Source organism: Saimiri boliviensis, chromosome 6 (assembly GCF_048565385.1).
Source record: "Saimiri boliviensis isolate mSaiBol1 chromosome 6, mSaiBol1.pri, whole genome shotgun sequence".
Classification (NCBI taxonomy): Eukaryota; Metazoa; Chordata; class Mammalia; order Primates; family Cebidae; genus Saimiri; species Saimiri boliviensis.
In genome coordinates, this window is record NC_133454.1 from 100,131,446 (window position 1) to 100,157,278 (window position 25,833).

At 47.4% G+C, this 25,833-nt stretch overlaps 2 protein-coding genes across 3 annotated transcripts in view; one reads left to right on the forward strand and one right to left on the reverse strand.

Annotated features, from left to right (window-relative positions):
* Positions 1-7,939, forward strand: part of ELP4 (elongator acetyltransferase complex subunit 4) — a 257,653-nt gene extending 249,714 nt beyond the window's left edge. The window contains exon 10 of one of the 2 annotated variants that reach the window (XM_074401283.1): positions 4,849-5,002. In XM_074401283.1, the coding sequence (XP_074257384.1) occupies positions 4,849-4,911 (63 nt within the window). In that variant the 3' untranslated portion in view covers positions 4,912-5,002. Of the gene's footprint in view, positions 1-4,848; positions 5,003-6,920 lie in introns of those variants that run through there. The other variant, XM_074401284.1, reaches the window with a different exon arrangement.
* On the reverse strand, positions 432-25,307 carry PAX6 (paired box 6). The gene is given in 15 exon segments (XM_074401285.1): positions 432-4,266; positions 4,992-5,142; positions 7,933-8,048; positions 8,148-8,298; positions 8,523-8,605; positions 9,062-9,220; positions 15,182-15,347; positions 16,074-16,289; positions 17,222-17,352; positions 18,109-18,157; positions 18,159-18,194; positions 18,196-18,253; positions 20,931-20,991; positions 21,375-21,447; positions 24,428-25,307. Coding segments are annotated over 14 exon segments (1,512 nt in total). The 5' UTR covers positions 21,424-21,447; positions 24,428-25,307; the 3' UTR covers positions 432-4,180.
* Between the last annotated feature and the right edge of the window lie 526 nt (positions 25,308-25,833).

The following is a 25,833-nucleotide window of genomic DNA, read 5'->3' on the forward strand; positions in this document are numbered from 1 at the left end:
ATTACATAAACATATCGTTCTTCAGTAATGCTACTGTAGGTATAGACACCATTTTGATACATTATGAAATATACACTCTATTAACAGATTTGTTTAAATTATCAGCCTGACTCAAAGATATAAAAGCTTAAAAACAATGCCAAACATAGTATCTAAAATTATATCTTTTAAGTGTTTCTAGTATATGAACTTCAAAACCCTATATGGTATTCATTTCTCACACTAGATTTGCCTTTCTTTAACGTGAGGTAAATATTTTGACTACTGCAATTTGCTCAGGTGCTAGGGTTCTAAAACCTTTTGAATTTCCTTTTAGTAGCCCCTAGACAATATCTACTTTTCTCTTTCATTTATTCCTTATGTCCACCTCCAGGATCCTTAAATAACAGTAGACAAAATAAACTACTTCAGAAGGAAGCAACACTCTGCAATCAATTCCCTGTCCATCTTTTAATTTTAACAGATCAGACACACATACACATACAAAAGGAGAGTGGGGGGACCCCTGTTCATTTGTTTAAGCCCATTATTAATGTCACTTCTAAGACAGCATGTTACTGCTTTCCAGAGATAGTCATCATCGACATTATTGAAATAAGCAGTACTAACACTAAGTACTTACACTTTTAACTTTAAAACTTAGCAGTTGAGTCATTCAGTACCAAGTCAAAACACAGAAAAACAAAAAAAGCAGCTGAGGTTTATTCTTAAAAAATGGAAAAGAGAAGAATATATACTTGGCCTTGGTAAGCCAAACATACAGAGAAGAAAAAGCCTTTTTAAAATCTTATTAACATGAGGGCCCAGAGCACAAAGAAATAAGTAAAAGGAATATAAACACAATCCTAAGATGACATTGACAGAACAAAGCTGAATCTTAAAATAATACTGCATGAGTGAATCTTAGGAAAACTAGGGATAATAAAAAGTAGGAAGAAATGATGTGAGCTGTATCAAGAAACCAATTATTTCCCATTTAAGGGTTAGAAGGCATAGCTTTGGGGGGAAAATATTCTGGAAATTCATTGCAGTAAAATGCAGTTTTTTTTACTTAGAGCAGTTTGAACGTTTATTACTTAAAACATTCAGCTCTTATTCTGTTCACCTGGTTTTCCCAACTCAAAGTTTGAAGAAAAATTTTAGGCTTTTAGTTCTGTGACTCTACTGCGGTCTTCACAAATAGTCTCCATCCTGGAAGATGGTGTCAGAACATCCCTGCAGATATCCCATTGATAAATATATAAATATATCTATCGTTAAATAAATAAACAAAAATAAATTATTTCAACAATGAGTAAAAGGCCAACTCCCAGGCACTGCTACCACACAGTGCCTGCCATGCTGTCCCCGAGAGACTGCCTGGAGCTCTGTTCGAAAGGACAGCTCATGTCCCTAGGGTGTGGGCAGAAGGCAAGGCAGCCGTTCCCATCCTGCTGGACCAGAGGGCTTCTGCAGCTGAGCAACCGCTTCTTCAGACTAAACCAGGATGTGCCACTTTGCCCTGGCAATCCTGACCCTCAGAACACACATATACATGCCCAGGTGCATACATACAGACCCTCTGCTCCCACGTCACTCCTTTTCTCCCATTCCCACCTCTTACACCTGGTGTGTCACACCCAGGTCTCCAAAGTCTCTGCTCGTTACACAACAGAACCGTGGGCCAGAACTGGCTGCCTGACCCTGGTGGAAATCATAGCCAGTGAGAAGGAAGAAGTAAGCCAGCCAGCAGCTGCGGCACACACTCCCACATAGACCTTCTCTGACAGTTCCCTCAGCACATGGCCGGCCCTTGGGGAATGCAGACTGCAAAATGTCAGGAGGTAGAAATGTCTGCACGGGCAATTGTACCAACAGTGCATACGCGTGCGCATTCCCCTGAAAGAAGTGTGCCACTGTGCAGTGCAGGCTGCACAGTGCCTGCACTGAATAAAACTACATGCACACATACAAAAACCAATCAACTTAGGCTCTATATGTACAGCAACTCTGGTGGAATAAAATTACTAGTATATTTCATGCCAGAGCGATGAATCTCAATTATCTATTCACAAGTAATTCCTCAACTGATAAACAGTAGATACTGAACTAGAAGGTTATATTGTTTAATCCTTCCATTAATTTCTATTTCTGATCACTTGCTTTTGGGCATTTTTTTTAAAGCAGAGTACAATTCAGTGGAAGTGTCTCTTTGTCCCCAGAGGTTTCTGCATGTGCAAGCATTTTAATCCAGACTGCCAGAAGCTCCAGGCTTTTTACTGAAGTTTGCAGAGGAAAACTTCTCTATATCGACTTATATGTTGCACAGAACAAATAAAAGTCTCAGACAGGCCTTTTTTTACCCAACAAAGGCTTATTTTTTTCCATCCTTTGCTTGGGCTCAAGCACTCCTGCCCTGCGTGCCTCCACTTTAAACATGATCAGATCTGCGCTTCATTGCAAATAACAACTGACCAACAATGGGCCCTGCTTCATAGATTTGGGAATGTTTGGCTTAAGCTGCCAATGACTGAAGGCCTTTAATTCCCACCGGCCAGTCACAGTCTGCTTTGTTGTTGTCTGTTGATGTGTCTGTGCTCATTATTCCTTGACATGCAACATCCCCCTCCACCCTCCAACCATCCACAACCGCACAGAAAGCAAGATTCAAATGGGAACAGCTGTAGTGGTTCAATGGGAAATGATGCCTCTTGTGCAAAGGGGAGGGAGACAGAAAAGGGAGAGGGCCTATTTGAGAAAGGCAACAGCTTTCAGAGAGTCTCCTTTAAGAAATCTACTTTTGAATATACTTCAGTGAAATCATTGTTGAAATAGGCTGACAATGGAAATCTGCCCAGATTGAAAATGCCAGTCTTAATTCAAAAAACAACTCCTAATAGCTTGTAGCATTTTAAAATTATTTGTAGACTTAGAGCTTTTGAATTAAATGACTAACTGGGAAATATTTTATATATGTTGCGGGTATAAGTGGGCACAGAGCTACACCCAGCATTAAGTGGAATTTTTTTCTAACACATTTTTGATTTATGATATCTGTAAGAATTATTGTTTTAAAGATCATCAGGATGTAAAATAGAGTGTGTATGAAAGTAACCATTGGTTTAGAGTGTTGATCTAACATGGAAATAAAATTTGTAACACCACACTATAAGGTTAAAAAGAAAATTGTATAATAAAGGAAATACAAAGGCTTTGGCATGGTTTTTGTACAATCAATGGTTAATTTTTGATATGTAGTTGTGAACAACTTCAAAACACTTAAGTTTAAAACTCTTGCAAGCACTTTTAATTGATTAGGAATGAATTCTAGATGCACAAAATGATTGGACCGTGAACAGCAATACAACTATATCTAAGAACAATTAACTTTTTGCTGGCCAAAAAAGAAACGTATGATTGCATGAAAATGTGTATAAAACATCTATAGAGTATTCTTGTCAAATATAAATGAAATTAACTTTATTATAGAAATCATTCTGAGGATTTCTAGGGAAGACAAATACTTACATTTTGACATAAAACAAATTGGATTATATCGAAGACACACTCTACCTTTTAGCTATCAACTTTTTTCTTTCTTGAATTTATATCTTACCCTTTTTTGCACATAAACTTCATCTGTTAACAACCTTTGGAAAACCAACAAATATTTCTTACATAAATCTAGTGCATGTTGTTCCAGGTTTCATTATATGCAAAGGAATGATACAAACTTGGAACATCAGTCCATAAACTATGAACAGATGGGTAGAAGTATTCGATATATCTTGATAAAACTCTTAAAACTGTGGCAAACTTGTTGGTCATGGTTTTCTTTTAAAAAAAAAAAAAAAAAAAAAAAAAAAAAAAAAACTGCATGACCAACACAGATCAAACATCCATCCAGCCTACGTTGTTCTTGTTTCATTATAACATACAAATGCCCATTTACAAATAATACACCAAAATGAATAAAAGTTTGGATACCAAAATGAAGATTTGTTCCAACTGATATCGTGCCTTCTGTATACAAAGGTCCTTGTTTCAAGTCTGCTTCCCCAGTGGTACAATACAGGACACGGTTGTAGAACTGAAGCGCCTCTAACAGCCGTTTTTCTTTCTTTCCTGAATGCTCAACTGTTGTGTCCACATAGTCACTGACTGAATTCACACAGTATTTCCTTTCTTTTTTTATATTTTTTTACTGTAATCTTGGCCAGTATTGGGACATATCAGGTTCACTTCCAGGAACTTGCACTGGAACTGACACACCCGGGGAAATGAGTCCTGGAAGGGGATGAAAGAAACAGCCATGTAGATATCCCCTTTGAGAAACAGACATGGAACACAAATGTGTAGGTTTACAAAAAACAAAAACAAAAGAACTTCATACTTTCTAACACTTTTTACTGTATTAAAAAATACTTTAACTGTTACAAATAAAAGTAGCACCTTCAGAAACAAGACAACATGTTAATATACACCTATTGGATCCCAAGTCCCCTCCACCACCATCCAAAAGAAAAAAAAATATCCCTCCATTTCTTTGAATGTTTGGACCTTTTACAATAAAACTGTCTCCGGAAAACCAATGTGTCAGTTTTTTATTTGCAGTGAAAGGTCTAGAGGAGCTACGAGCTATGAGCTACAAGGGCAAGAAGCGTTTCAACAAGCACCCACCTACAGCTCAGTGGACCACCTGCTGAGCTTTATCTAATAATCTGTCCTCAGAAAACGCAGTCTCAGGCTTTGTCTTCATATACAACTTTCGTGACCAAATTCAGGAAAAACAATTTTGTTTTTTGTCTATATGGTGTAAAGTTACTAATTAGCTTAACTGAATTTCCCTTTTCAATCCCCATCCCCCAGGGACAAGGACAGCAAAGAGTTAAACACGCCCTCCCACGAGGCCAGGAGATTCTGTTTGGGTAAACTTCCAGTGAAGAGAGATCACCTGGCAAAAGAAACTGTACAGGCCGCCTCTGTGCAGCCTGCAGAAAGCAGTGGCTCACCTGTTGAAGTGGTGCCCGAGGTGCCCATTGGCTGACTGTTCATGTGTGTCTGCATATGTGGGGGGGTGTAGGTATCATAACTCCGCCCATTCACCGAAGGGCTGGTGGGCAGCATGCAGGAGTATGAAGAGGTCTGGCTGGGGACTGGAGGCTGTGAAGAGAGAGGCAGACCTGTGGTTACTGAGAAACACATGACACAGCCACAGCCCCAGGCGCCCACCTCCCCAGGAACTCTGCCAACAAGTCTGATCATTAAAGATGACTTCACGTGAAGTACTGGAATTCCATATGATCAATCTAAGATTGGGCCTCTGGCTAGAAGAAAGTTGCCTATATATCAAGCTTCTAAAGCACTGTATTTCCTGACACCCGTCCAGCTAGATGGTTGCCTCTATCCAGAAATTAATAGGATTCTTTTCTCTAACCTCTGCTGACATCTTCGGAGAACCTACAGCATGAGGACCTTCATCAAAACACATCCCCTCTCCCTGCAAATCTGGATTTACTTGGGAATCCTGTGACCCCTAAAGCCCATATCTCAAACTTTGGGACAGAGGGCAGCGGGAGGAGGAGCTCTCAGTAACGTATGGCTTAGCGACCTTGGGAACCTTTCACAGCCAGACTCATGGGATAAAAGATTCTTTGAAGAAGCAAATTTGTAATGACCCCAAGTTAAAATGATCAGAAGTGTTAGTAAACATAAACCACCCCCATCTTGAGAATTAATCATAACTTCCTAATAGACCCAAAAGCCCAGATTGAGTTAGTAAATGTAACCCACCTGCATCCTGAGAATTACCATGACTTCTTAGCAGACCCAAAAGCCCAGACTGAGTTGTAACCAGAAAACCATTGCTACCCTGGAACTACTCAGAATGGCAGCACTGAGAAGATAAACCTTTCTCCTGACAAAGCCCCTCACGAGCTCTCATGGTCCTATGCCATGGCAGCAAACTTGAGATGAGTTAATAGAAGCGTGTCAGGAACAAGCGTGTTAAATGATAGTACAGTATACTATTATTTCTCTTCTCTGCAAACTGGAGAGATGTTTCACGTTCCACGATCCACCATTCTCAGAGAAGGAAACATATCAGAGAAGGTCCAGAGGAAGACACCCATCATTTGTAAAATGACTATTTTGGTCAGGAGAATGAATAAACGGATAGACAAACTGACTCACCCACTCCAAAATTCAAAGAGTAGTTTTCTCTGAAGAGTAAAGTTATTGATCATTTTTATTTTCTCTGTGCTGAATGAATGCATGTACTTTTTGAATTATATAAATTATGTAATTTTTAAAAGTCAGTGTTTGAAATAAATGGAATTCCCACACGTCTATATGTGGAAACGACCTTGATAAAATGGTAGCATCTACCTGTTCATCTTATTATTGTCTCACATACACATACATATTGCTATATTCACAGAAACCTGGATGTTGTTACAATATATGAAACTGAACAAGACACTCTGTGGCCTTATTAAAGTCTGATGATGAATGCTAACATCAAGTTCAAAGAGGCAAACAGGCCTTGAGGGCCCTGCCAGAATTTCAGCTTGCATTTGTTTCTAATTCCTGCAATAACTTCCTCTAGGCAACCTGACTTCTGGAAAATTCCAAGGCAGTTAGAGCAATACCAACTAATGGGCTGTTAATCCCTTAATTTACATCAATTGCACTATGGCCAATAATATCCAGATGCAATAAAAATAAATATGTGAATAATTCCTCTGAAGTTTCTTATCTAGCTGCTCCTATATTAGTCTGAAGACTGACATATTTATTTTGCTGTTATTTGGATTTGAAATCCAGCAAAAAATGCTCATTGGAGAATAAACAATCTGTGTAACCCCAGAATTGTTTCCAGCAGGGGCTCATGCTGGCCATTATCGTACCATCTTTAACATCTCTAATTGTTGCACAAACAGGAGTTCTAGGAAACCATTGGAAGAGGCCCACCAGAAGACAGACATTTTTCCTATCAAGAATCCATCATCAGCAAAGGTCTAGTACAAACCACCTGTCTTATCCAACTTTCATCATAAAGCATGAACCTAGTGCAAGGCCTCGAAATGTAGGGGCTAATAGATATTTGGGACAGAACTAAGAGGAGAGGCAGGCTGCCATACCAAGTGAATAGCGTCAAGCTTCCCAGGCAGCTAGGAGAGCCACAAACTGGTCACACCATTCACAGCAAAGACACACTAAATTTCCAGCAAATACCTGCTATGCCTTTTCTTATTGTAGATGTAGACAGAAAAACTAGCTTCCTCATTATATTAACTATAACTCACCATGTAAATATAAATCCCATTCCTGATCCTTTTTTATTTCTCGTTAGTTTATCACATATACCCTAAGTAATGCCCCAAATGCATACACAGATTATATATTTAGCATGCAAACACAGTATAAACACAAATTTGAAAATACTAATCTCTTGCTATCTGATAATGTGCCATCATTATTTCCACTTTCTGGCACAAGGCTCCCTGGTACCCGAAACATGCCCCCCCACCCAACATTATCCAAGTAACATTATGATAAAAGGCAGATCAACTTGACAAAACTGGACCGATTTTTGTTACTACTTTTGTTAGGGCATGAATTAATGAGTCAACCACTTAAAAGAGATTGGATTGGCTATCTTACTGGTACCCCAAACACCCACTACCAACATTATCAAGCTAAACAGTATAAGAGGCAGGTTAACTTGACAAAACTGGACAGATTTTGATTATTATTATTTTTTAAGGCATGAATCAATGAGTCAGTCACTTAAAAGAGATTGGATTGACTCTCTGACAACTGGTCAAGCCAATCACTGTAGTGCAAAAATCTCCCAAGGCCACATGCATAGCCGATGAGGTCCGAAGGCCCTGACCCACTCCTCACTTCTCTGGGGCCAGGGTTCCGCAGAGTGCCTCCAGTCACACTTACTTGCATAGGCAGGTTATTTGCCATGGTGAAGCTGGGCATGGGCGGCAGAGCACTGTAGGTATTTGTGAGGGCTGTGTCTGTTCGGCCCAACATGGAGCCAGATGTGAAGGAGGAAACTGAGGGCAAGAGAAACGACAGTAGTCAGGGTGAGAGTAAGAGCCCGGAGCAAACAGGTTTAACACATTGATTTGTAGTATATTAGTATTTCGAGTTACCAGGTGTGGTGGGTTGGGGGATTGGTTGGTAGACACTGGTGCTGAAACTACTGCTGATAGGGATATGACTAGGTGTGTTGCTGGCCTGTCTTCTCTGATTCCTCAGTTTTTCTTCTCTTCTCCATTTGGCCCTTCGATTAGAAAACCATACCTGGAAATCAGATAGGACAGGTTAGCACTGTGCCTATGTCCGAGCCCAGCCCCACCTCGACACCTCGGCTGCTGCCCTGCCCACACCCATGGCAGCAGAGTATCTAGCAGACTGAACCTGTTATTATTCCTATAGATAAACAGTGCTCTGTACAAGCACCTCTGTCTCTAGGAAAGGCAAATGGTATGAATCACAAAGTGTGAAACTGCACCGTCCCTTGGTACCTGTATTCTTGCTTCAGGTAGATCTATTTTGGCTGCTAGTCTTTCTCGGGCAAACACATCTGGATAATGGGTTCTCTCAAACTCTGAAAAAAATAAGTTGATTTTCCACATTGTGCCAGAACTACACAAAATATGTTGACCAAACTGGATCAAGCTGGTTCCCACCTCCCCACTCCCATCACCTCCAACTAATTCCCTTTAAAATGCTTCTAGTGTTGACCGTACCAAGTGAAATTTTCTTTGGAATGACATTCAATGACCTTTCTGTGGCCTGAAATAGCCAAATCATCATGTTTCTCTTATAAGCCAGATGCTTAGTCTTTGAATTACTGGTACATGAAAAGAACACACACACACACACACACACACACACACACACACACACACACAGAAGAGATGCCCAGAGAAAATAAAAAGACAGAAAAAAGAAATCTTTTCAGTCCTCTATGCAAAGGGCCCTGGCTAAATTTAGCTCTTTGTACTGAAGATGTGGCATTTACTTTGATTTACTGCTTCTCTACTTTGAAAAACTCTATCACCTTTCTCCAGGGCCTCAATTTGCTCTTGGGTAAAGGATGTTCTATTTCTTTGCAGCTTCCGCTTCAGCTGAAGTCGCATTTGAGCCTCATCTGAATCTTCTCCGTTGGAACTGATGGAGTTGGTGTTCTCTCCCCCTCCTTCCTGTTGCTGGCAGCCATCTGGAACAAAAAGAATAGGACGGTAAGAGAAATTTGGAATAACTTGGAGCCTCCAAAAGGGGCCTGGTGTAGTCTGAAACTCCAAGAGCATTATATCCTGACAGCCTCACCAAAACATTCCCAAGGTAACTGTCAGCCTTCTTTAAATAAAAGACATTTGTGACGTTAATTACTTGACCACCATTTTCTTTGTTTTTATCAAGATGAGACTTTATAATACTCACATAAAGTAGCATTTCTTGAATGAAAAAATAAGCACTGAAGTTTCCAATTAAAATGATCTTTTGTAAGGAACCCTGAGTCCCCAAATTCTGCCTCACTCCGTTCCCTACAGAACGTCTTTACCTATGGCTGTGCTGGGAAAATGGAAGAGTGATGTTCAAGATTTCAGTTGATCTATAATCGGTAATTCCCATCTAATCAATTAGATGTTGATAGGTTTGTAGAAAATGCTATTAAGAAACCAAACCAAGCTTGTAATCTTTTAAAAAAATATTTATCTAGTTTTTATTTGAATTCTGCACAGTCAATTTCATTTTAAAGGTTGTGAATTTAGAAGTGCTCGCATTGTTCTGCAGTTTTATTCAACTATTGTATGAGTGCGCTTTGCCTTGACACCTATTACGAGCACAGCTGTAATTATATCATCACCAAGAACAGGCTATAATTGCTGAAAATGGAATTTTATATTTAGATAAAAGGACTGTCCATTCTTTATAATGTGTTGCACCAGAGAAAAGTAAGATTTCTTTTAAATTTTTAACGTGTAATTTTAAAAAAGAAATGGTAGAGAGTTCACTAACTAAATATTCTATGCTGCAGCTGAATCTTTGGCATATCATTTAAGTGGTACATTTTTAATTAGGGCATTTCCACTACTTTTAATGTAATTTCTATCATTATACCGGGGAAAGTTTTATTGTTTTGCCTTGCTGCCTGGAGGGCAAGATGTGCACTTGGGCTAGCTGGCTCCCACCGTGCACCTTGCCTGTAAGGCCACAGCCTGTGTGAAGGGAAGCAAGACTGAACCCTGACTGGGCCTCCAGGGCCACTATGTGCTGGGTCCTGGGTCGGGGGTCTTGAGGCCCCCAAGTGATACCAACATGGACTACCCCCCATCCTCAAAACTTGGCGACAGGCGCGGTGGAGGGGCCCCTAGGAGGGCCTTGGTGGGAATCAACTTGGCCAGGAATATTATTTATAACCAAGAGACAATAGGCTGCACCTTCAAAGAGTTCAGGGAATTGTGACAGGATCTAGTGGGATCTTTTCAGGAACTTTGAAATGTTTTAAAACCCCAACTTTCTCCCCCATTTAAACAGGCGGATTCATCAGCACTGGCCACCATATGGGCCCTTGGAGATCTATTGAGATGACCACCAACACTTGAATAGCGAGGGGCTGCTTTTCAGCGCTGCACAATGCCCTGCGAGTAAGGGAAACTATTAAACTCCTGGGGCAGGAGCGTTGGCAAACTTTCGTGGGCAGAATTTTGAGGCTACAATGAGCGCGGACAACAAAAGGATTCTCTTGAGGCGTGCAGCGGGCCACATTGTGTTACAAGGAGCCCAGTCAACAGACTTTTCAGTGAAGTGTGTTAACCCCTCTGCTCTGCTATCATTAATCACTGTCCGAAGAGCGGGCGCCTCCGTGCTATTTAGGGCGCTTGGCTGGGGGCACGGAGGGTGGATGGGGGGCCAGGGCCCGGCATGGGGGAAGGCAGGGAGGGTGGATGGAGACCAGGGCCGGGTTCCTACGTTGGAGAGATGGAGGGGAGACAGGATGGAACTCAGTGGTGGGGGTGGAAGCAAGGGGGAAGGATTGGGGGCCTGGGTTGGGGGAAGGGGCGGAGGGCAAGGGAGGGAAAAAAGAGGGCTCAAAAAACACAAGAGGCCAGAACGGTATAAGAAAAAAGGACAGAAAAGAATGCTGAGAGGAAAAAGAGGCAGGAGGACCATACAAGAGTGGGAGAGAGAGGAAATGGAAGATGAGGAACAGAAAATATTAGTAACTGAGCCTCAGCTGGGCTCTGGGTCTTTGCACCCCATCAGAAAAGTGGGGGTTGGAGAGGGAGGGCTACTCAGCTGAGAGGGAAGCGCTCCACTCACGTGTGTGTGCGGGTACAGGCGTCTGTGCTAATTGACTGCCCTAAGCTTCCGGGGGAACTTTTCAAAGCGTTTTTCAAGGGAAAAAAAAATGAATCGACCACCCCCACTCTCGCTTTATTTTCGGGTATGGTCAAGAAGGAAGACTGGAAATAGCTCCTTTTGGCCAACTAGAAAGGCCGGAGGGTTATTGCTTTTGGAAAACAGACAAAAATGTGTGCATCTATGCACATCTGGCATGGGGGGCGGGCACTGAGGAGAACATAATCCCCCTCTCCCCGTGGTCACTCATGCCTCTGCCATCCTGGGGGCCCCACCTCAGTCCCTTTTCTGACACATTCGATCTCGGCAATTAAACAAAGTTGCCCGGATCTGCCTCTGAAGACCCCTGCAGATAGCAACCTCTGCTCTCATTTGCCTCTTTGACATTTTCTTAATTTTAAAACATGGAGATTCATGTTCTTATCCATGTTCTATCTCACACAAACTTACACGCGGCCTACACAGGCACGCACGCAATCGCCGCCAGGCACTGCGTTGCCTCCAGAACTGACATTTAAGGGAGAAAAGTCAGCAGGGACAGGAGAGCTCAATGTTAAATCTTAAAAAAAAAAAAAAAAAAAAAAAAAAAAAAAAAAAAAAAAAAAAAAAAAAATTGGGGAAGCGGGGATTGGAATTAGAGGCCAGCAAAAAGAAACCCGTGGCTGCAGGATCCCTTCTCAACCCCGCGGGGAGAGCGTATAGGGGAAAGTTTGTTACTTTACAAGTGGCAACTGTTTGCAGCCAGGCAGTGACTTAGCGGTTGGTCTCACTTAAAACGGGTGCCTTCCCCCCTCCCTTTTGTGGATTTGCCTTCCACCCTTAAAGCTTTTAACAAAATAAAACTAGAATTTGGATCTCGGCTCCCCCACCCCCACGATAAACGTAAGTGGTGGACAATTAAGATATCTTTAAAAGGCGCCCCCTCAGAGCTGCGCAAAGCAGGGGCCTTCAATGGGTGCCGTTCACCTTCCAGCCTAATCCGTGAGAAGGCCAGTGAAAGCGCCTCCTATTATCCTAGCCCCAGGACCATCTGACAGAGAGAGAGAGAGAGAGAGAGAGAGAGAGAGAGAGAGAGAGAGAAGAAAGAGGGGAGAGAGAGGAGAGAGAGAAGAGAGGTGAGAGAGAGACAGAGAGAGAGAGACTGAGTCGCGCTGGGAAATAAAATCATTCCTTAGTTTCTTAGTGTCTTAATCAGTGAGGCGGAAAACAAGCAAGAAAAGATAGCAACCCGGTTGCGGCACCTTTTTAGCTCTGGAGCGCAGATCAAAACATTGTAGCATCTGTTGAAAGAGAGGCTGACTAAATCCTATAGAGGGCTTGGGTATTATGGGGGGCGGGGGGTGGGGTGAGGGGAGGAGATAAGAAAAAGTGTCTCCGTGATCCCTAAAACCACCAAATCGCTGGAGAATTGGGGCTGGATAGAGTTGTCTGTTGTTGTTGTCAGCCCCACGTCGTCGCGATTTTATTCACCGCTGCATGGCGTTGATCAGATGGAAACCATATTTGTCTCCCTCTGAGACCTAACCTCGCCTTATGCTTTTGGAGTAATGGACTCTTTAAAACCCAAGAAAGGCTTGGGCTGGGAAAGGGGGCCGGGGAAGGAGGGGGGCCGGGGAGGGAGGGGGACCTTCTTAGCGCCAAAAAGCCTGAGGATTCCCCGGAACGTGAAGCGAAGCTCGTCACCACTGCCCGCTACCCCCATGCCCGCAACTCTGTGTGCTTCGTTTGGCCCACGTGTCCTCTCCACTCCACTGGGGGCGACGGTCCTGCGCCTGGGCTAACAATCACCCCCAAAAACCTCACTTGAGCGTGGGGGTGTGGCGGTGATTGTCAACCCAGAATTTTCTAGCAATTAGGTGCGTTAAAGTGAAAACCCCCTCCTGAACTAGTGCTGCCTCCTGTGCCCAACCATCACCGGTGGACCCTAACCCGTTAGACGCTCACTTCCCGTCCTCAGGCTGCCGGGGACTAAAATCTAACCTAATCGGGCGCCACCTCTGGTGGAAGCTGCTCCCCTCGGCTTCTGTCCCAACTCCAAGAAGCGGGAGGGAGGTGTCTTCTGCGCCCCAAGCTCAGTGGAGCCCACACGCCGAGGGAGCCGGGGATGGAGGCTCTGGGCTCAGCCCTCCCGGGCCTGGGCCACCGTGCCCTGCGTCCCTCCCCAAGACTTCTACGACCAAGTGGGCCAGACTCTTGGCAGGGGAGGGACCACCGGGACCTCAGATTGCTGGAGGCTGAGCGGAGGACGGCTCGTGAGTGTGAAGTTCGGGTGTCACTTGGGTGTGTCCAGAGTCTACACGTAGGAATCCTACAGTTTCAAAGGTCAAGCAGGCATGGGGTCGCCTACACTTGACGAGGTCAATCGCTAGTCTCACCAGAGGCGGGAGCGGGCCTAGGAGTCCTCTGCGCTCCCGGAGGCAGCGGGTTCGGGGCCCGCTCGGGCGGGGTCGCCCAGGGGAACCGGGCCCCGCGAGTCAGGAGGACTCCGCCGGCGGAGCAGCCGCGCTGGAAAACAAGAAGCGAGCGCTTTGCTCCCTATCTTCCCAGTGTCCGTCCTATATTGTTTTCTGCTCTTAAAACTGACATGTCTAATTGGCAATTGGTGCCGAATCGTGTCCAGAGGTCTCTTGTGGAACATTTCTACAGCTGTCTCCTTCAACTAGACGCTTATTCATGTCGCCTTAATGAGAAACAAAACGTTCTCTAATGAGCAATTACAGAGCGACAGGATTGTTCCCATAACAAATTCTTGCGAGTGACAGAAGCATCCTTTGTACCAGATATTTCGCATACTGTTACCGATTTTCCCTTCCCTCGCCCGACTCCATGGAGGCGCCGGGCATCCGGAGCCGGTCCGAGAGTGCACGGACGCGCCGGCAGCCTCCTCGCAGTCCCGCGCGCCGCCGCCCCCGGGCCGGAGCCCCCAGGCTCCGTTGTGCTCCCGGGAGTGAGGCGCCACGTCCCATTATCCCGCATATTATCTCCTTGTCACGAGGACAACAAATACCGATTAATCTTCAGAGTAAACTGTTTCCTATTCTTGACCAAGCTACCTCGGGGTGTGGAGGGGGCGGGGTGGGGGGAGCCAGCTGACCCTCCTCCCCGGCTCCTCTTCCTCCAGCCCTTCTCACAGACCCTGAGCTGTTCCAGGTCCCATTTCTCCTCCCAGACCCGAGCCTTCCCGGCGCTCCATCGTCCTGCTCACAGTATCTTCACCCACCACTTCCACATATTCGCCACCCACAGAGAGTGAGAAAGTGGGGCCCTGAGGGGTGAACGGGGGAGGGGCAAGGATGGTGGGGTGGTTGTGGCTGGAGACCACCACTTCCAATGCCCCATCCCTGACTCGGCCCTGAATCTCCCTGCTCTCCCTTTCATGTGCACCCTACTCATAGTCACATAATTTGTCAATTACAGCAAAAAGCAAACGATACAATTATGTTTACCTCGCAGTCTGTCAGTGTGTTAACTTGTCACACTTCTACAAGGGGGCTCTCCCTGCATTCTAATGTCAAATTTGAATAGTGCACCATGCAGCTTGTTCTTATGCACACAGTTCAGCCCACAAACACACACACCAGCCACCTTCATACCACTCCGGACATACACAACCCTCACATTCCCAGGCCAACAAGATGGTTCAACCAACACCACCTACATACAATGAGAGTCGATGTGTCCCAGGCCTTCACATTCAGTCTCCCCCAGGACATTCCCCAAGCTGGAATCACCCGGTGGAAAAGGTTGGGAGAGTAAGGGATAGGCAACAGGCTGCCTGTATGGAGAGCTTGGTGGATGGCTGCTTGGGTTTTACCTTGTGTAGGTTGCCCTGGCACCGAAGTCCCCGGATACCAACCAGGGCGGGTGCCCCAGCTTCCGGTCTGCCCATTCAACATCCTTAGTTTATCATACATGCCGTCTGCGCCCATCTGTTGCTTTTCGCTAGCCAGGTTGCGAAGAACTCTGTTTATTGATGACACCTGCAAATCAAACCAAAATCAAACCAAATGGTAGTGTCTCCTGAAGACATAGTCACCCATCTCAGCTCCCCTACCACCTTAAAAAGCAACGCTCAACCTATTAAAAAGCTCCCAGCCACCCCGGGACAGTGGGTGGATTTGCAGATACACCGTGGAAAAAAAAAAAAAAAAGATAGCTATCGCCTTGGGCATGGAAATTGAGTTGGGTAGAAAACTGGGGGTAGGGGGTTTTTCATAGTTGCTGGTGACCTAACTCACTTGGTTGCTTTGCTTTCTTAAAAGACTTCCCACCCAAAAAATATTTAGACTTGGTGTAAATATTTCTTTCTTTCATTATATTTGAGCTTTCTTTCATTATATTTGTTTAATATTAGGATAGAAATGGATGTGTGACACCTGAAGGAAAGTTCTGGCAGGTGGATTGGGACAAAGTTACAATCTGGTTTTCATTTTCCTTCTTGATTCAAGTGCCTTTACCGGGTGCCTCTGCCCTCTGTTTTGCAGCATGCAAATGAGGTAAATGATTCCCCACACTTGACTCCCATTTTGCAGACAGTCAAAGAAAGGTCAGGGCATTCCTCTCTGTTCCCCCAGGTACAAAGGAGACAAGCGTGGAGCAGGGAGAGGACACAGACTAAGAGACAGTGGAGAGAAAGGGTGGGAGGAGGTAAAGAGGAGAGAGCTGGGGCTTAGGGCAGGGAGAGCAGATGTTCTCAATGAACTTACACTTGGTATGTTATCGTTGGTACAGACCCCCTCGGACAATAATCTGTCTCGGATTTCCCAAGCAAAGATGGACGGGCACTCCCGCTTATACTGGGCTATTTTGCTTACAACTTCTGGAGTCGCTACTCTTGGTTTACTACCACCGATTGCCCTGGGTCTGATGGAGCCAGTCTCGTAATACCTGCCCAGAATTTTACTCACACATCCGTTGGACACCTGCATAGGGGAAGTGGACAGAAAACCACATTATTAATAATTTCAAGACAAAAATAAAATTGTTTAAGTATGCATTAAACAATGACAAGCTTACGTTTTGATTGTCCAGCACTTGGACTTTTGCATCTGCATGGGTCTATAACACAAAAATATACCTTCAATGGTACGAGAACTTACTGTAGAGAGCTTTTTTCTTAAAATTACATTTGTAGCCCTAAAAACTACAAATATGATGATACTTTGAAACAGTTTGAACTCAAAAACGAATTTAAAAGTTGTTTTTTTTTTAAAAAACTGTTTTCTTAAACACTGCCTGAAGATGCATCAAAATGAAGTCAGATTAATTGATTTTTGTGCTGACCTTGCTTAAAGTGGTGTTATGTTTTTTAAAAATAAACTGAATTTTTACTTCTTCTTCTCTAAAAAAACAACCAATTGAGTAAATATGAGTTAGGGACGAGTAAACAGCTTTCGCCTTTTAAAATCTATCTATCTATATATATATTCTTCATAAACATGAAGAATAAACAAATACCTCAAAATCTGATATAAGCAGGGGCTGGGGAAAGCAGAATGAAATTATGCCGGTTTATATAACTCAGCTCATTACAGTTCATAAACTGTTCCCACAATGAATGTCTTTACCAAATAAAAAGAGAAAGGTTTTTTTAAAAAAAAAAAAATCCACACACAATATTTTTCTGAAGCAGATGAATTATCTTATGTAACTGACCCAAGTTGAAAGAGATAGGGAAGGGTGGTGGAAGGAGAGGGGAAAGTGGGAAGGCAGGGGAGTGGGTGGGGGACTAGGGACTGGGGTGGGTGAGGGTGGGGGGTCCATAATTAGCATCGTTTACAGTAAGAAATGAAGAGAGGGCGTTGAGAGTGGAGGGCCGCGGGGGCGGCGAGTGGGGCGGCGCCGGGAGGATCACCTGCAGAATTCGGGAAATGTCGCACGGCCGGGCCCCGCTGTGAGCTAGCTCTACAATCTTCTGCCGGGTGGAGTCCGGCAGTGGCCGCCCGTTGACAAAGACACCACCGAGCTGATTCACTCCGCTGTGACCTGAGGAAAGGAGAAGGAGAGGAAAGGGGAAAAGAAAAGAGGAGAGCAGAATGAAGAGGAAGAAGAGGGAGAAGGAAGAAGATGAGAGATAACAAGAACAGGAAGGAGAAGAGGAATGAGAAGAAGAAGGGGAAGAGGAAGAAGGAGAAGAGGAGGAGGAGACAACCACAATGCATCCTCATCCCCCTGCCAACCTGTGCCAACCTTGGCCATCAGGTCCCTGCTATCGATCAAAAAAGGACAACGGGACCACCAGCCATGCGGGACATCGGGCAGCCCAGCCCCAAACAGCCGTGCCCCTGCCCACTGGACTGCAGCAGCAACACAGAGTCAGACACATCCCAAGGAACAAGAACACATGGACCTCAGTCTTGCCATAACCCCAGAGAGCCCACTGCCCCTCTTCATAAACACCGCAGCCAGCCCCTACACCCACAAAGGTTGGACCTTTAGCGTAAAGAACCGGCTCTACAAATCTCCCAAAGATCCCCTCTGAGTGTCACCGCAAACCATGGGTTCTACAGATCCCACAGTGAACCTCCAAGGTCTCTGCAGTGTTGGAACCGTGATAGCAAATCTTACAGCCCTTGAGTGCTCCCTTGGACGCTAAAATCCAGAAATGTTTGCATCACCGTCCAAACTGGCCAAGGCCTGGCACAAGCACCGAGTTTGGTTTTGGTTAGAACAGAAGAAGGGAGAAGAGAGAACCAGAGCGGCCCATCTATGGCTGGCGAGCCCCAGTCCAGGTTTCCGCACCTCCACTGCAGACGTGAGTCAGAGCCCGGCTCGGCTTCAGCCACAGACAGACAAGTCCAGCCACCGCAAGTAAGGCTTAGAGCCGGGGAGTCGGTTCGCAACCGCCACTGCTCGCTTTACTTCCGCCGCTGAACTCCGCCCTCCCCTCAGCCAAGGACAGATATTAGCAAAAATCAAAAACAGAAAAGAAAAAGAAAAAACCACATCACTGCGTTCCCCATCCCTCCTTTATCTTTGTATCTCACAACCTCATCCCTGTGGTCCAACCTTAGAGAACAGGGAGAGGGAGTTAGCCCGTATGTAGCCCCCCTCCCCAAAAACCAAAGACACACAAATAAAGCCAATTGCCAATTTCCACTTAAAAATCTCCAACCTGCAGCCCGACTCTAGAGAGCAGCCCTCCCAGAAGACGTGGCTCCCTGTTCGGCGCTCCTTTCCTCTCCTCTCTTCTCCTTGGAGTCTACTGATAAAATTGACTCCAGGAGCCAGAGCTTCTTAGCAATAAATAAGCTCCAAATATAGAAGAGGGGGGAAAATATGATGAGCCTCTCTGACATTTGTCTTTAAAATAAAACTAGCTGCACGTCAAGTTTGAGCTTAATTTCTGGAAATAGGCGGAAGTCGCTCCGGATCATGCATGGAAGGCTAATTGAAAAGATCAGTCGGGGCGCTTGTGGCAGCCTTGTCACTTTGTGACAGTGCTCCGCTCCGGGAAATTGCATCGTCACGACAAACAGGACCGTGATAAAACGACCCTTTCCATCCCTATTTGTAGATCACTCAGACTAGATTGAACTGCACTCGTTTACCCTTCGAGGGGAGCCGCGTTTTCAGGGTAGCCGAAGGCTTGGGGCTGAGGGGGGGCCCTCATCGAGGCGGGGGGAGGGCCAGAGCCTCAAGTCGATGAGAAGTGACAGGCGTTTGGGGGATCTGGGCTCTGGGCTCCGGCAAGCAGGGACATTGCGGGGACACCGCTTCTCCAACAGAGCAAGGCCTGGCCCACGCTTCCGGTTTCTCCTAAATTCCCTTTATAGCCTTTCTTTGCCTCCCAAGTTCCATCTACCGCTCCAGCTACAGAGCCCAACCTCTGGGCACAGGGAGCTTCCCGGAAAAAGAAATGTTGTCCCAGAAGGAGACTTAGAGAGACTTTCCCAACTTCACGCATAGCCACAGCAATTCCCAGTCGGCTAATGCCAAGGCGGGCGCCTGAGGCCGCCTACATGTAGACCTCCCTCCTCATGCATTGCAAAAACTACGTGCTCGCCGCCACCTCCGCAGCCACAGCGGCGCTCGCCCAGGAGACGCCAGGGCCAGGGCGCCACTCCCAGCATCGAAATGGCAGTGAGGAAGCAAAGCTCCAAATTCCCCTTCAGAGGTTAAGCCTCAATCATTGTGTCCCTTCCCTAGGGACGGCTGGCAGTCTCGCCCAGTGGCGCTGATTATGCGCCTAGAACTCGACCGCGAAGCAACTAATAGGAAAACATATGGTGTCAATTTGGATGCTCCGCGCCTCGCGCACACCCGGGAACGAGCGGCACAAAGCCCTGCGGGCCGGCCCGCGACCCTGCGCCCCTCGGGGCCTGCCAGCCGGGCCGCAGTGGCAAACGCTCAGCGCTGCGTGCCCTGGCTGGGGCCCACCCGAAAGAGAGCCTGCGGCTGGGGAGTCTGAGCTCCGAGAGGAGAGCCCAGCCGCCTAAGGGGAGTCTTCCGGCCAAGCCCTCGGGTCTGGCAGGTTCTGCACAACCACCCCCGCAAAACTCGCCACCTTTGTGCCCATTCCTGAGCTACGCGCCTACCAGCCCCGGAAGCGCCAGGGGGCGACCGGCGTTTCCAGAACAGACGGATAAGGTGCTGGGGACCCTCTTTAAGCCTTTGTGGTTCGTCCAGGGCAGGCTGCTAGAAGACCCGGGCCTTTCCACACTCCGAGTTCAGTTGAGCCCTGACGCTGTATGCCTCCACCGTAATCTCAAACCAGGCCTGTTTTCGGTGGGCCTCCAGGCTTCCAGGTCCGAGCTCTAGACTAGCCCGGTCACGTACCAGCACCCACCAACAGAAGAGGAAGGTGGGTGGGGCCCACGGGGTCTGGGCAGTGGAAAGCAGGGAGGTACGCAAGCCAAAGTATCAAAGGCGCTCTGAGCCTGGGATGATCAGGACCCACGCAACTGCAGTTGTCAGGACAGGGCTTTTCCAATTCCTGGGCACAGCCCCCACCTCCTTCCCAGACCCAGTAAACCGTGCTCTCTCGCGCACCCTGTAACAGCGAGTTTACCACCCCTACCCTGCTGCAGGCCTGGGGGCTCCTCTCCCCATCCCTTCAAGGCCCGTAAGTGGAGTGGGTAGGGGAGGCGCTGCCCTGAGAGTGACTTGGGGAGAGAAGCCCCCACCCCGCCCGGATGGTGGAGACTTTCAGTCTTAGCTAAACCCAAAGGGGCCTCCTTTTCCTAGCGCAACTAGGAGAAGCCTTCGCCCCGCCCTGCTCAGCCCAGCCCCTCTCTCCGGGGTCAGAGCCCGGGCAGGGGCGGGGAGGGGGTGTGAGTTACAGGATTTGGGGGGGATGGGGTTTCTCTACCGCAGCTTCGAAAACTCGGGCGGGCTGTTCTTAAGGGCCCAGCCCCTGTTCCTCCAGTATCGAGAACAGCAAAGCAAACGCCCTCCCCTTTCTGGCTGCCGGGCGCAGAGGGGGGAGCAGCCGCCGCAGGTCCTCCGGCCTTAGTCGGTCTGCGGCCTGGCCAGCGCGGGCGCCGCGAGCCTCTGCGTCCTCCCCTGACCCTCGTGTCCGCGCACCCCGAGCCCGAAGTCCCAGAAAGACCAGAGGCACTTACTGTTCTGCATCCTGGCGCTGGCTGGGGGCCTCGGGATTCCACGGGGCTTGAATGTGGGGCTCTGTTGGCAAGAAAATAGGAGTTAATCTCCAGGCAGCTGCTTCAGGTAGGCCTGAACACCCAACCGAGGAGGACATGGGGCCAGGACAGGAGAAGCTCCGTTCTTTAGGCACTGATCCACTCAACTGCTTGGGGCGATCTGAGGGTCACCAGCTCTGCCCTGCAGTGCATGCAAAATCTACCCTTTGGGGCTTCAAACAAAATACTTGAATATCCCCAATCTGTTCCCCCTACATTCTTTAGGAATTAACCCTTTAATCAGTAGAACCGATGCTCCAATTTTGAATTTTTTCTTCTATCAGAACTATAGTGAAGAAGCTTCCCGAAATAGTTTGTTTTGACTCTGTGGGTTTTGACGCCCAGAGCAGCCACCACAGAACTTGCCTGAAATCTCGGATGTCTGTCCACTCTCACAGTAAAAGGCCTCACACATCTGCGCGCCCCTAAAGTCTTCCCCCTAAGACAAAACAGAAGGAGAGAAAGGTATATCAAGCTGTGGTTCAACAGCATAGGTCCAGAGGCTCTCTGAGCCCCACTCTCAAGAAAAACACATGCATCTAGGGCTCAAACTGACATCAAACTCTGAGTCCCAGCATTACACCCACATTTTCAGCGGGCCTCTGGCACAAAAGTCTCCATCCTTTAGAAGAGGCTGCTCTGGTCTGGCTTGGGAGAATTAACGAATCTGGCAAGTTGGGGGGGGGGTCCCACTTTGCAAAAATATCAAGAACCAGGAAAAGGGGAAGGGGAAAACAGGAGGGAGAGTAGAGTAAGGAGTAGAAACCAAGAGCTGAGGTTGAGGGGGTGTGAGGGAAGAGGGGAGAGGGGAATACCTGAAGTTTAGAGACCAGGGAAAGGGGAGCTTGGAACTTCCTGGTGCCCAAGAGCAAGGCTGGAGCAGTTTGGGAGGGCTGCAGGGCCTTCCTCCCTCCTTCCTTAAGGAATTTCACAAGACCCCAGAACTCAACACTCTGATTACCCCTTTATCTCCCACTCCTCTCCCCACACCAAGAAAGCTTCCCAATGGCCCCCTCTCCATCTATCTCCCAGCTTTCTGGGACTTCGAAAGTGACAAGCACAACTTTTTCTCCCAAACCTTACTTATTGTGATTAACTTCTCTTTTGGCATTTAGATCTTCACCCCTTTTACAGTACTGTGACACACCCTGTCTACCTCGCCTCACTGCTTTAAAAAGTATGAACAGGAGGGGGTGAGCGTGGTCAACAAAGCCTACAGACGGCGAACAATGGCTTCTATTCTCCGCCTTTCCTGGAACCCAAGGAGCAAAACCCAGTCTCCCTAACCAGCAACACAGCTTCCAACCAAACGTACCATCAACCCACCAACTCACAAAGGGAACAGAGGGACGGGACGCTTCTAGCTTCATAAGCCCTGACCCAGTGTGGGGTTTCCCGAGGCTGGTCCTCCACAAACCCCTCCCTACCTTTCCCTAAAAAGAAGGCTTTTGGGCCAGTGGAGAAAATAGAAAAGTAATTTCTTGTTATAAATATCTGGAGGTAATTGTGTTACTGATGTGAGTTGTTAGGGGCTGTAAAAAAAATACAACGGCACCGTGGGGAGCTCAATTGGGAAAAGAGAGTTACAATAAAGAGCCCATTCAAGAGGTCTGCCCCCCCCCAAAAAAGAGGTAAAATAACAAAATAGTCACAGCATATTTTATCCCTGTTTTTTTAAAATGCATTTAATTTTTCTGTTTTACCTGTGATGATTATTGATTGGCCTGCCTGCAATCAAAGAGTTTCAAGAAGCACGTTTTGCTCTACAAAGCCATTCCTGGTCTAATTTGTAACTACTTGGTAGCCAGCTTAAATCTATAAAAATAAACCAAAAAATGAGGACTTTTTCTCAGCATTGGGTAAATACTGGCCACAGCAGAGGGCTACTAGTTACCCTTATCTAGGTTGGCTCTCCAATGCTTCCCTCCAGTCTCTCAGTCCCGGCACCGGCACCGTAGTCATGCCCTGCACAGGCAAAACCTCCAGCTCAAACGCGGATACCCCACCCCACCAAATGCAGGACCCTGAAGCTGCAAAGGAGCAGTAGGTGGGGAGAGGGGGAATGGAATTCCCCTAGGAGGGGTAAAGCTTCCTGAATTCCACTCTGTAACCCACGCTGTACACAATCGCAATGGAATGTCCCCAACCTGGCTGATAACTTCTCGATGCCATTTTTTAAAATTCAGTAGCTGAGCCCTGAGAGGCCTCGCTGATTAGTTTTCGAAGCAGCTGGGAAGGTGGTAGGATTTCAAATTCCAGTTCTGCTCCATTCTTACTCCCCTCTCGGCTAAGAAGCTATCTAATTACTTAAGTAAACGTGAACACTAAGTGCAAAAGCAACCCTGGAAGTGGGGCGCATCGACACCCGGAAGCAGTCCTGCGCACCAGAGAGGTCAGACACCCCAGCTGCAGCGCAGGTCCCCCAGCTCTGCCCGAGGCTCTGTATGGCCTCGCTAGGGCCATAGACCCACATCCTGAACGAAGGAGTCTCCAGACATTTTGGAATCGCCCCAACCAAACCGCTGGGCCACTGCCTCCACCTCTCTGTCCCCAACACAAGCCTCAGTTTTCAAATGCTGTCATTTTAATTACTTAATTCTCAAATTCCAGCCCTAAACTCTTTAACGGGGCTAAAGGAGAGAGCTCACTTTAGGTCCTCCCGCCCCTAGCCAGAAGAGTAATTAGCAATTAAGATGACAAAGTTTTACTCTCTAGGGCCAAATAAGATAACAACTAATCAAACTGCCTTCAGACGTTTGCAAAGGTCACTGGCTATAAAAAATGTAATGTCAACCGCAACAACTATTATTTCTCCTCAGTAAACTTGCCAGGCTTTCAAGCTGTTTGCCTTTCATATCATTTTCTGATCCCAGCCCCTTGTAAAACCTTCCCAAGTTCGAGTTAAACATCCAAAATGGCTTAGGGAGCTTCGGAGAGTATAAGGAAAATAAAAAGAAAGAAACCACGTTCACTTTGTTTTTAAACTTTCTAGACATCACTCACGAATCAAGAGCCGAGTTTTAGCACTCGAAAAAGAAAGCATTTCCACTTGAAATTCAACTCCATTTCCCCCAATTACACTTGCTAAAATTCAGGGCTATTATGGCGCAGGGAGACAGAAAATCTGCACAAGGAAAGAGGCAACAACTTTATAAACTTTGAAAAGACACTTTTCCTCCTGGGGTTTTAGAATCGAAAGCTCTCAAATTACTCCGACTAATTAGCTGGGAGAGGAAATGATTAGAGTGGGAAAGCCAGTGCTTTCATATAGATTTATTTTTAGGGCCTTACCAAGAAAAGCATAAGGGGATTCAGAGTACAACAAACAAAAAAAGCATACTACCTCTGCATCTCAAAACTTGCTGAAATGCCAACCCCTGGTGCGACTGGATCGGAGGAAAACAAGGAAAAATACCCACCGAGCGCAGGGGGCCGGAGGACAAGGAAGAGCCCCAGCCTCCGCAGGGCGAGGGAGATGAGAGTCGGGGGAAGCCTGGGGAGCTGAGAGTTTTCAAGTTCCAAGCTCCGCGCTCCAGTGGAGTTGGGGCCACGAGCCCGGGGGCTGGATGGAAGCTGACAGTCCTCTTGCTCGGCTCTGAGCTCCCTCGGAGCTCGCGTCCCACCGCCTTGGCCTGGTGGCTTCCTTCCCGGCTCGCGCTAGCTCGCTCTTCCCTCTGCCTCCAGCGTGCGGCTGCCTTGCCGAATGACTCCGCTCGGGCTGGTGGCGGGCGCGGTGCCCCCTCGGAGTTCGAGTGCCGGCGGACACTTCTGCGCCGGAGCCGAGGGCGGCACAAAGCCCGAGGGCCGGCTGGCGGGCTGCGGCGCGGCGAGCCGGTTCCCTCGGCGCGCCTGTTCTCTGCGCGCTCGCTGGGCCTTGGGCTGGACAAAGCAGCCGGCAGCGGTTGCTCTCTGCGGCCGTTCCAGGGCCTTGGGTACCACAGAGCCTCTTCGTCCTCTCCCGCGGGTCGGGAGCATTGGGTGACGCTGGGGCCGGGAGCCGAAGCTGCTGCAGCGCCTGGAGCCTCGCTTCTTCCTGCGAGCTCAGCCCGCGCTGGTGCGGGCGCTGGGGCTGAGTCGACCGCCCGCCCCGAGCCCCGCACCGCTCCCGGTCGCCGGCGGTCGCCCTCCGACGCGGGCTTTCGCTGGAAGTAGAAAGTTTGGGCTCCTGCGTGGAAACTTCTCCGGCCCAACTCTCCCGGCGTAGCAGTGGGGGAGGGGACCGGCGAGAGGGGAGAAAGGAAGGGGGGAGGAAGGGGGAGACCTGTCTGAATATTGCAATAAAAATAAAGCGAGAAGAAAGAAGCGGACTCACCTTTATGAGGCATCCTCTCTGGTTGTTACGGCTCCTGTCAAGAGTTTTGCTTGGTTGGGGGTTTTTGTGCTGCTGTTGTTGCTTAAAGACCACAACGGTTTGAAATGACGCTGTTTTAAAGGAGTTGCTGGTGAGAGTTTTCTCCACGGATGCTGCTGGGTTGGTGTGTGAGAGCAATTCTCAGATTCCTGGGAAGGAGACAGAGATTGACAATAAAATGGGCTGTCAGCGGTTGGAGAGTGAGAGATTAAGAGTGTGGGTGAGGGAAGTGGCTGCAGCCAGCACACCTGTGCTGATTGGTGATGGCTCAAGTGTGTTAATGTATGTGTGCCGGCGCCCGGCCTCGCCTCCACCGCTCCTCACTGGCCCATTAGCGAAGCCTGACCTCTGTCATCATCCTCCAGCAAAACACTTCCTCCTGCGCCTGAACCAGAGCGGGAAATGAGGCCGAGCCACGGTTCGCTTTTCAAACCCACTAATCACTCCGCAACATGCAAATGCACCGCTCGCTCT